Source organism: Pollachius pollachius (assembly GCF_949987615.1).
Source record: "Pollachius pollachius genome assembly, chromosome: 10".
Taxonomy (NCBI): domain Eukaryota; kingdom Metazoa; phylum Chordata; class Actinopteri; order Gadiformes; family Gadidae; genus Pollachius; species Pollachius pollachius.
The window spans coordinates 21,282,981-21,295,030 of NC_136943.1; the positions used below are offsets into that span (position 1 = coordinate 21,282,981).

Below are 12,050 nucleotides of genomic sequence, written 5' to 3' on the forward strand. Positions count from 1 at the left end.
GAGAGTGCGTGTGCGTGTGAAGCGTAAGTCTCCAAAGACTTCAATCCATCAGAGGCGAGTGTCGACCTTGACTCTCCAGAGTCCGCGCCACCAGTTGTTATTAGCGGCGGAATTAGTCGCGCGGGGCTGCGTGCGTGTGGGTGTGTGTGTGTGTGTGTGTGTGCGTGTGTGTCTCTGTGTGTTGCACTGGAGCGACGGCAGCAGAGACAGCGCGTGTGAGCCTCTACGTTATCGGCAGAGAACTAAACCCACGGGGAGGTCCGAGCAGCTTGAGCGCTAGAACGCGCTGTTTACCTCACGCACGTGGAGATGCGTCCGGTGATTGCCCCGTAAAGTGGCCAGTAATATTTTTTCAAAGCATTAAAAGTTGGCGGAAGCGGTTGAAAGCCGGGCGTCAGTGTGTGCACCCAGGGCTATAGCACCACATTCTGGGCCCTGTATACAAGAGGTACTGATTGGCCCCCCCTGAATTCCCCCTACCAGCCCCCTGCGCAGAATTGTTGGGGGGGGGGGGGTACTTTTAAAATCAGGTTATCAGTAAAGTAACTAAGTTACTATTTTAAGGAGTAACTAGCAATCACATACTCGGATTACTTTTTCAATGTAACTGTGGCAACACTGCATAAACGCTAACGTTGAAATCAATTTGCTTACTCCCCTAACTGAAATAAAGGACGTAAATATGACTTAATCTAATAACTATAAGGCAATATTTGTTTTCTGCATCATTTGGCATCGCTGCCAGTGTGTTTCGTATAGGAGCAATAGTCGAGTGATGTCAAGTAAACAAAAGTCAAAGATGCTGAAGGCGCAGAAATGGTACAGTCCACTGAAGGGGTTTTTGAAATCATATGAATCATATGAATCATATTATTCCTTTCATGATTAGCACAGATTAAGAAATACTACATAACCAAACACTTGTAAGTATTTCAGTGCTCCCCAAACTGACGTTTTAGTCCCTTTTGGAGGGTCCAAATCCCATTCAAGGGGGTCAGACCCCCCCAAACCCCCCCGGAATTTGAACCCTGGCAACAATATAATGTAGAGATGATCATGCAGACATGCAAGCGCTGAATCTAACGTGTGTAGAACCCAGATGAACCAACCACACGTTCAACCACGCATGGGGAAGGCTTCACTCCTCCACCTGGGAGTCTGGTGGCGGAAGGAATCCTGTGACAACAAAACCAAATGGCTGGGGACAGGACGGCGTGTGTCTGTTTAATGCCTGTCCTCACCGCTATCCTGACGTGTGTAATTACAGTAACTAAATGATATTCCTGTAAGGAAGGAGGGAGAGCAGGGGTGGGATTGGAGAGAGTTCATTAAGAAGGACATTTTTCAATATTTCTTATTATTATTAAATCCGCACTAAAAAGGACGAGAATCTGTGGATTTCCATGAGAATAGTTTTTGTTTTATGTCGCCAGTCGACGCAAGCTGAGGCAGCGGCCAGTGCTTTATTCCACTGTAAGCTGCAGGTTTGACAAAAAGGTTTGACTCTTACAGCGCTTTACAATAGTGCCTAACATTCAACCATTCATCAACCATTCACACACCGACGGCGGAGTCAACCACGCAGGGCGACAGCAAGCTCATCGGGAGCAGTTAGGGTGAGGTGCCTTGCTCAGGGACACCTAAACACTCAGCTAGGAGGAGCCAGGGATCGGACTAGCAACCTTCCGGTTACCAGTCAACCCGCTCTTCCTCCTGAGCCACATGCCGCCCCTGGTAAATGTCATGTGGAACCCACTACTCCATCAGCCAATGAGACGCCTCCCGAGAAAGTCTTTTAGCGGCCCACCGGCAATAAAGGGAACAAACCCGTAGCGCCACCGCCCCGATGCCTGACCTGCTTCATCTGTTTTACTCATGAAAGAAGTGGTTCTCCTGAATGACACCCCAGAGACGGTTAACCCATCGAGTGTTTTGACACACTTCCTCTACGTAATCATCTGATAAATGGATGACGCAAGCAACGCCGCTGCTGCTAAATGTGACTCCACAGACGACAGCGAAAATCAGATAGAAAAAATAGATTTTATCTCACGGACGCAGCTCAGCGGGGAAGACAAAACATCTGAAAAGTACCTTGAATGCCCACAGGCCTCATTGTTCTCAATCCATATCCACTCTATTCCCCCCCTCCTCGCATCCCCCCGCCCCCCCAGCCAACTTTGAAGAAAGCTCAGCGATTCTGGACGCGGTTCAGATCCAACTGCAAATGTCTATAATCAGACTTGGGACCGGTGGACAATGGTTTCACCAAGGAGCAGGCGCTGGTTAAATGCTTATTATATTGGCTTGGTGTGTGCGTGTGTGTATAGATGTGTGTGCTTGGGGAGGTCTTGATGTAATTATCCCCAGGCCCGGAGCATACCTCTTGGATACAGCTGGCGATAGCTGCCTGGGTCTGGATGTCCAGAGACTGAATCTGCTGAATGAACCTCTCTTTATTCTCACACTGCAAACACAGAAGAGCAATGGAGTGCAGTCAGCATTGTCTACTGCGAGTGTGTGTTTACGTATTAGTGTTTATGTGTGTGTGTGTGTGCGTGTGTGTGTGTGTGTGTGTGTGTGTCAGTGTTTGTGTGCACTTTTATAACTCTGTAGATACAATAAATACCCATGAGTGTCTGTATGCATAGATGCACGTGTGTGTCTGCGTGTGTGTATTTGTGTATGCGTGTGCATGTGTGTGTGCATGCATGAGTCATTACCTGCACAGCGCATCCCAGAAGCAGCAGCAGCAGTCTTGTGAGTTCTTCCACAGCTGCTTCTGAGGATGCAGACACACTCCTCATCGTCACCACCACCACCAACACCACCAACACCATCATCATCACTGTCTTCATCTTCCACCTCAAACTCCTCATCGCCACCACCACTACCATCACCATCATCATCACTCTCGCCATCTTCCTCCTCACACTCATCATCATCAGCCCCTAACAACCCCGCACCCCGCCCCCCCCTGCTTCCATCTCAGATGCCACCCGGAGGCAGAGCTTCCACATTTAGGCGGTAAAGCGTCTCTCTCAGTCTTCCCAGCCAGCCATCTGTGTGAGCTAATTAGCAACAACCCAAAGACGTGCAACTGATTCGTGGAACCGGAGCTCTACTCGGAGCCAGAGAACCACAACACGGCACTACCTCTACTTTGTGACACCTGGGAGTTCTCCAGCACTGATGGCAGCGCTGCATGCCAGGAAGTTGAGGGGGTGGGGGTGGGGGGGGGGGGCGCAGATAGGGTACCTGTGAAGGGATCCTGACCCAGAACGGCGATGTTTGGGAGCGGTATCAGTATCAGCTGCTGAAGGTCTTCCTAGAGGACACAGTTGAGATGATAATGAGAGTATGGAGCCTTCACACGGGGCCACCTGGCATGTGCGGTTCACCCTCAGTGGAGGTGTTCACCCTGTGGAAGGTGGGGCGTTACACTGAGGCGCTGTTACCAGGTAACTGTGGTGTGTCTGATTTTAGAGTAGTCTACAGATTACAGTTCTCTATCATCTATCTATCTGTGTTTGTTTTTCATCATTTTCAAGACGACTGAAAGCTATTGTTCGGATCCCCATTGCTAGAAGCACCCAACAGACTGAGATTCTCTCAGCAGCATGCTGAGCATTGATTCTAACTACCTTAAAGTAGACCTTTAATTACTCTTGGCACACATACTGTATCCGAAGACTTTGTTATTATGTTATATATTCTTTTGAATATTTCATAAGTTCATAGCTATGGTTCTGTAATTAGGTTTATTGATCTCTTCACTCATAACCCTCATTGAGAACAAAATAGGAACTCTGAATGCAGCTCGCAAACGCCCTGAGCTTCTATATATTAGTGATATCACAAATTGTTCTTGTTCATGCACATCGCAGCCACTGTCTCAAGGAAGTATAGAGCAGCCGGTCTTATAATTATGTGTTTAATTACTTTGAAGTCAAATGAACGAGATAAGGAGCCTGACACGCTGACGGGAGGCGGTTCATATACTGAAAGCATACTATTGTTGCTGTTTTTCTCACTCCCGGCAACATTCCCACCAGCTTGGAGTGCGTTCCGCCATTATTGGAGTGGTGGTCCTGGCGGCACCAAAAACAACTTTGAATCCAGTTGGAGGCCAAGGCTTCCCACAGGCTCCTGCCCAGAAACCTGGCATCTCTGGCAGCGCGTCCACCACAGTGAACACAGTGAAATAGAGAGCCCCCCCCTGCCTCACAAAGACACGCGCTGCCTATGTGGGCGTCCGCCTAATTGAGTTGGAGTCAGGTTCATTTGGCCTTAATTATCTTACCGATACCTCCGCAACCCCTAATTCTGCCGGTAGAGAAAGAAAAATACATAATCTGTCGAGACTCACACAAAAAACACTTTCTCAAGCGCAGATTAGCTGTCGATGAGCCATGCAATGAATACACTGTCTCTCGCTCCAAACCCACTCTGGAAGCCAGTTCCCTCTCCTCTTCCCTTCCATCAGGGCATAATCATTTTCATCCCCACACACACGCACACACACATACGCACAGCACACGCAAGTCACAGTTAGAACACACATTCTCTCACTCTCATTTGGTATGCAGTATGGAAGGGAGGGGAGAGAAGGAAGTGGTGGTGGAGGTTTGGGGGGGGGGGACACCTCTTAGCAATCACACAGTCTACAGTTTTGTCATCAGAACCCTGCGCAGCCAACCTTGAGTTCTCCAGTCCTGTGGGGCATATAGGCGATGTCACCCACTCCCTAATGCGGCCATGTGCTCATCCTCACCCCCCTCTCGCTACCTCGTGTCCCCGGACCTTAAAGGGTCTGAAGGGGTCCTTCTGGTGGAACAGACCCTTCCAGGGCCGAGTTTTTAAAGGGATTCTGAAGTGCATTATTTCTTTCAGTGGCAGCAACATATACAGATATTGTTCTGGTTCTTCGGTGTCTATCTGTTGGTAAAAAAAAAAAAAAACACCCTGCTTTAAGAGATTAGGAAGAGATTAGTTTCGAAGGGATTATTGGAGTGATTGTATCTGCGATGATACTCAGACCCGGGCAGGAATGACTGCCGGCTGGCTATAAGGTTAAGTACAGCCCTCAGCGTACCTCAAGTTGTAGCATAGTAATTGAGTGGGAATTAGTTTGTATCCCTGTAGTTTAGTTTCTGTCTATCTGCAGAGCATATTTGACATAAACGCTCTGATTCTTGGCAAGGAAAATGTAATCGCAGATGATTCTGTATTCTTTTTTCTCATCTGTTTCTCCTATTCAATTATAGATACGGAAATCATAATGGGATACTGACGAGTATGCATAATTTTCCCTTGAAAAGTATGTGCACTTGATTTCCAACTGCTAATCATAGCCTTGTCATCTTTATAGCTTGATGATGTAACACATATCCGAGCCATTCATTTCAATATCATTCTCACTAAGAGGGGAAATCAACATTTAACATTTCCATCCACAAAATATGATGAATCAAGCTCAGCTTAACTCATTAATTCAGGTGCTTGAAATTCAATCTTCAGGCGAAGAGAATATAATAAATATGAACTGCCACGTCAATGGTAAGAATAATGAAGTGAGTGCTAATCCTTTTTTTAGCGTATTTTCTGCTGAGTGTTTTGTATTTATGTCTGTAAAGCTACACAGGTGGTACACTAGCTCTCTCTCTATATATATATAAAAAACCCGAGGAACGTAGAGGGCTAAGTCTTGGCTGGCTGGCTGCTTTCATCAGCTGGTGTTCTTGTGTTCGTATTCCCAGTAGCTTGGGACGCACGGCGCCAGATACACAAACGTCCCCAGAAGAAGAAGTAAAAGGGGGAGAAAGGGAAATTAGAATTAACAGGGGAGCCTATTCTGAGCATACCTGGTGGACCACTACACAACATTGGCCCAATATATCCTCGCTAATTATCACTGCCGTCCCTCGCCAAGGCATGGAAACACAAAAAGTGATTCATTGAAAAAAGAAAGAAGTGAAACAAGGGGAAGCAACGCCTTCTTTAAGTGTGTGTGTGTGTGTGTGTGTGTGTGTGTGTGTGTGTGTGTGTGTGTGTGTGTGTGTGTGTGTGTGTGTGTGTGTGTGTGTGTGTGTGTGTGTGCGTGCGTGCGTGCGTGCGTGTGTGTGTGTGTGCATGCGTGCGTGTGTGCTACGCGTGTGCGTGCGTGTGTGCGTGGCTGCGTGCATGTGTGAGCGTGTGTCGCCTTACGGAGCAATTTAGCCTGATCCTCTACCTTCTCTCGCGGTCTCTTCCCTCCCCAAAATCTGAGCATTGCGTGACGTTGTGTCTCTCTGTTACGGAGGAACACATCGCACAACAGTCATCGCACAACACTTGAACCCACAACACTTGTTCGCCCATGCGGGCCCTAGCGCGGCTCCGTACGGTGATGCAGAGCTATTTGATATCTTATCTTCCTGCGTCCGGCGACCCCGTGACCCTGGGACTGGTTGGTACAGACGAGGTCGCTGCTCCTCTCCATTCCTCTCACTCGCCCCCTTGTTTTGGTTTTAAGGCAGCGGCTGTTTCTTAGCAACAAGACTGATGAGGACAGAACTTTGTATTTCTTCCCCTCCTCCCCCTCTTCCCCCTCCTCCCCCTGCTGCTCGTTTTCTGGTTCAGCCTCTCATTGGCGCGTTCCCTCGCTGTGCAGTATCACCAGAATAGACACAAGCAACGTTTTTGGACTTTTTTGTTTTAACTGCCTCCCGACCTCGCTATTGCAGATGACCCCCCCCACCCTACCCACTCTCAACCGTCGACACAACCCTACTCTTCATCCAACACTGTCCCCCGGTAATGAATGATTGCATGAGATATGTACGAGAAGGAGAGGGAGCTGAATATGTCAATAACATGAGTCTGCCAGTGTGGAGTTTGACCTAGGTATGTCCTTGTGTAATAAATAGTAAATATTTAAATAATAAAAATTATTAAACCTGCACTTTGTAAGTTTTCGCATTAACAACTTAAAGTGGCTTTAGTCTGAGCCTCAGTTGTAGGATTTCAATTCCAGACGACAGTTAGTGTCTCTGAGATTTCAAAAGTTATCAGAATAAAAATAATAAAAACATTTATAGAGACAGATTCCCTGGATGGATAGCCGCAGTAGAAAATGCACATAGGGCAGGTTTAGGTGTGTCTATGTTTGCCGACAGAGGCAATCAGATTAAGTGAATCCCAACTCTGGATCTGAACCGATACTCTGATTACCGAGTGTTTTGGGAGCATTTGAATGGAACCACTTTTTACACCAAAGAGAATGTGATTAAGTTAATCACTCTGGATCCCCACTCTGGTTTGAGGGAATAAGCTATTCAGGGGAAAACACTAAGCCTAATGGGAATGCTAATGCTAATATCACTAAATAGCACATACATATTGTTGTTGATTGTTGTTCTGTGGCATACCATGGAGGACCGATCAGAAAGGGGCTTTTGAATACTTAGAGCTGCCGTAGATATGATTTGAGAGTTATAAAGAGAGCATGGCATGTAATTGACAGGCAGGATTGATTCATCAAAACCAATGAGGCATTTCTTCCCTGATTGGTTTTGTTGAATCCATCCTTCATCAGAAATGAGTATGGCGACCGGCCTTAAATCGAATTCTCTGATACAGAGGCAGGCACTGTCAACTCAGAACAGATATTCTTTCAGAGCATTTCACTTAAAAAGCTTATTGACGATTTTGGCATTTCTAACCAATTACAGCTCTTAGATCCTACCTACAGCCCCTTTCATTTATTTTTAAATGTTTAAAGTGTAAATTCAACCTCCTTTAAAATCCATTTCAAAGGTTGATATATGTGTACCTGGTAGAAGGCCCTGAGGTGGCGGTTCAGGATGGAGAAGTTCTGCAGTCGGAGCATGCAGCCTCCGGCATCGCGGTGGTAGAGTTGCTCCACCTTTGGGTTGGGATCTCTGAAAACACAGCTAGTTAGTTAGAGATATGGTTCCTTGGGGTGTCTGAGAACACAGCTCAGCTAGGTAGAGATACTGTTCCTTTTCAAGGGATTACAATTCACGCAACAGTGAATTGTGTGCACGGAGTACGGATCAAATTTTAATCAGCCTGAGCATAACACCAGCAAAATTAGGTTGCAAAGTTTGTCGAGAATAATAAATAATGATTAATGTTTCATCGTTGGCGGTTATAGACTTAGATATAACATTATAATGAGTTAGCAGAAGCACGCCTCTCACTGGAAATGGGCTTAGTATGGCAGCTCAACTTGCCTGTGTATCAATAATGTTAAAACAATATTGAACACAAATTTCTGTCAGATCTACAAAAGTATTATTAGACTGTTGAATTATACTGTTTAAACAAAGAGATGCTATAGAATAAATTCAAAATGTCTTAATGATAAATGTTTTTACTTTCAAAAGTATCCCTTTCCCCTTGTTTGTATAGCCTTGGTTTATCTCCCAGTGTATGTGAGTAGAGGGTGCATCAATAATAATAATAGGCCTTGTAATAATAACTACATGATTCAAGAGATGGTTTATTAGGTAGCCTTTAAATAAACTTGATAAACACAATAATCGAAGCGGCTTGGTACCATCCCGGAGTGCAATGTTCCCTTGGATTACGGCTGTGTGTCGTGTGGAATAGAGTCGAAGTGAAACCAAAATCTTGGTCAGGCTTACATCAACCTCATGACCTCGTTGAGGAAGACCCCGTCGGTCAGCCTCGAATACCAACTCCCGGTTCCCCGGGGGGCGGGGTCTGCGTCCAGGTACGGGCTGTGGGGGGGCGGTCTGCCCGCTCCGTCCACCATGGGCTGGAACAGCAACACCTGAGCCCAGAACCGCACGTCAACAACAGACAAAGCGACAACGCGGAGGCTCGGAATAGACGGAGGCATGATATGGTCCGCTCGGGATCGTTGTTTTATTCTAGCGACGATGGCACGTGCGCGCCTGTAGCGTGGCATTCGTCTATAGTCGGCCGACAGGAAGCTACTTCAGACGGCACGGGGCGACACCTGTTCGGACAGGTGGGCGCCGCGCTGTCACACTGGGAAGCACTTCACAGTGACGAGAAGAGCCAAGCGGGACGGCGGCCAAGGTCTTCCTGCGCTGCGGCTCACTGTGCCAGTTCACACTACAAAATAATGAGGTTTAGTCCCAATCCCGGACCCTGGCCGCCTCTTAATAATGCGCTGTCTATAAAATGACCTATAAGCGAAAAGCATTGGCAGAAAGTTAAACTGAATACATACATATTGCTGAGGGGCCGAGGCCTAATCAGCCAGATTGTATCTTTGTGTGTGTGTGTGTGTGTGTGTGTGTGTGTGTGTGTGTGTGTGTGTGTGTGTGTGCGCGCAATGAAAACCCTTTGTGGTTATTACTGCAGTGTCGTGGTGAGTGTGATGAGACACTAATGGCGTGTGTGTTATTCTCTGCACAGTCTATGCAGCGGTACGAAACTGTCAGAGGAAGCAGACAAAAGGAGAAGTTTGCTTTGCTCTTCTATATGAACAATATAGAAAGAGACCGTAGAGTTTGTATCTATTTTCTTTTTGTTTGTTTGTTGTTTTATATTGTTGGTAATGGTAATGCGCTGATGTGTTGCAATGTAGGTCTAGTGCTGGGATACTTTTGATTGGCCTGTGTTCATAATAACGAGAGCCCATTGCTTCTAAAATGGAATATATACCCCTGAGACCTGAACCAACTTGATAGAAGTGCTTGGTTTGGTTTCGTGTGCAGGGCTAGACTACTTGTTTTAAACTATTTCACGGTAACGTCCCATAAAAAAGTCTTTATCGACCATCCGCTTCATGTCGGTTTGAAAGGAGTAATTTATAAACCACGTACCCATTTGGCCAACGCACTCTCCAGGAATTCCTCTATTAACTCCATGTTAGCCACCATCGGTGAGAGATCAAAGGACCACTTAATCAAACAACAATAGCCAGCTCAAGGCTACAATCACCAGAAGGAGAATGAGAGTTGCATAAGGACATGTCGGTGGACCTACCACTCCCTCCCTCTGCGTGACTTCTCTTTCTTCCTGTCAGTCATCTAGTTCTGCAGCACATTGCAAAACCGCACCGGAGTGTTCAACACGCACGTATGTGGAACTACAGTCCTCCTCCTCCACGTCCTCCATCAGAGACACCCGGCGTTTCAGACCAGCACCGCCAAGATGGACGAGGGGACCATGGAAAGTCTGAGTTTTATTACCACCTGTTAAACAATGAACCCATCTGAATTCAATTTGCGTGACATATTCAAGTTTAATTTCCTGCCAATGACCAGCTCTAATTTAGATAAGGCACACGAGATGCGCGAGATATCTGCTTAATTAATTTCACACTAGGAACTAATGAAGTTTTGTACAACAGCGAACTCTGCTGGTGGTAAATGCAAGGCGTCTGTCGTTTGATGGATAGACGCGGCCTTATTTATTCATTCGTTCGTTTGTTTATTCATTTATAAATGTATTTTATTTGTTTATTTATTTATACATTTCACTCCAAACAATAAAACCACCAACAGCTTTCTTCTGTTGAGTTCTTGAGATTTTAATTACAAATCACCAGTATTCCTAACCTTTCATTTACATATTCTAAATATTTGATGAATCTTCTGAGAGAATAATAAATAAGCAAAAACCTTTGCATGGACTTTCTGTAGATATGGTTTTATTCTGGAACGGAAACAGCCCCCTGTAGGATATGACAGAACCAACAGTCGGTTCGCCTTTGAAAATAGAATCAGTTTTTGAGACTTGCACGCTGTTCACCAAACTGTGAGCAGGCTTTCTTTCACTGCAGAGCACAACCTTCCAAATTTGTGAGTGCATGTGAGTGTGTGTGTGTGTGTGTGTGTGTGTGTGTGTGTGTGTGTGTGTGTGTGTGTGTGTGTATGTGTGTGCTGATAATGCTTGTGCAGCAGTTCTGAGATTATCCACAGTGGGATTATCAGATTGGTATAGAGCTGCCAGAGTATGGAAGATGACAACCTTCATCTCGTCACACCCTTCTAGGACACTGCTAAACACACACTCAGACTCAGTGCATACAGACACTCACTGGCCCACTGTCGTACCTGCTGAACACTACTCTTGGGTTCTAGACCAATCTACCAGCGGGTCATCCACTGGTCTGCCCCCATTCAAACATAACAAGTACAAAATTTAGCCAACACTACAAAGCAGTTAAAAAGATCTACCTTTAATATGTTCTCTTCCGAACGTTTAACAACTTATCAGACGTCTAACAATTCAATTTCAGTCGGTAACTAGCTGTGCTACAGATAAATACCCTGGGCGAGTATTTCTCTCACATGAACATAATGTAACAGTGAGTTGAACAGATTTGAACAAGGGGCTTTCACGGACAATTATGTTTTAGTGGGCGGATACAATTGGATTAATTCGAGTTGGCTTGTTTTTAATGCATGCAAATCCTACACCCCTGTACTTTACTCTCTCCCTACGGTAAAACAAAGGAGCGCCGCACCTCTCCCACAGATTACTGATGTTGACACGCTCCGTAATAAAAATAAAAAAAAGCTCCTACACCCAGCATGTTGCTGTGCAAAGCCCGATATCACCCCCCCGACGGGCCTGCACCCCTCCCCCCCACGGGCCGGCAGGGAGGGCGCACAGCTGCTGCTCCGGCCGGGTATAAATCAGCCTACCTCTTCGGACCCCACAGATGTTCTACCCCGACGGCCCCCGGCCCCCACCACCTGCCAAGTTTAAATCACTGCACCCCCCCCCCCCAAAAAAAAATAAACTCCCTCCAAATCTCCCCCACCCCTCTTATCACTCTGCCACACCAATTAGGACGCCGCGGTGTTCTCTCTCTCTCTCTCTCTCTCTCTCTCTCCCTCTCTCTCCCTCTCTCTCTCTCTCTCTCTCTCTCTCTCTCTCTCTCTCTCTCCCTCTCTCTCCCTCTCCCTCTCTCTCCCTCTCCCTCTCTCTCTCTCTCTCTCTCTCTCTCTCTCTCTCCCTCTCTCTCCCTCTCCCTCTCCCTCTCTCTCTCTCTCCCTCTTTCTCTCTCTCTCTCTCTCTCTCTGTCTCTGCTCCTCTTC

At 46.4% G+C, this 12,050-nt stretch overlaps 1 protein-coding gene across 1 annotated transcript in view; it reads right to left on the reverse strand.

The window, feature by feature from the left end:
• Nucleotides 1-9,988, reverse strand: part of ccdc88b (coiled-coil domain containing 88B) — a 47,918-nt gene extending 37,930 nt beyond the window's left edge. Inside the window, 6 exon segments of the mRNA XM_079745298.1 lie at nucleotides 2,384-2,467; nucleotides 2,724-2,782; nucleotides 3,259-3,328; nucleotides 7,814-7,922; nucleotides 8,652-8,800; nucleotides 9,825-9,988. Of these exon segments, the coding sequence (XP_079601424.1) occupies nucleotides 2,384-2,467; nucleotides 2,724-2,782; nucleotides 3,259-3,328; nucleotides 7,814-7,922; nucleotides 8,652-8,800; nucleotides 9,825-9,881 (528 nt within the window). The 5' untranslated portion in view covers nucleotides 9,882-9,988.
• Between the last annotated feature and the right edge of the window lie 2,062 nt (nucleotides 9,989-12,050).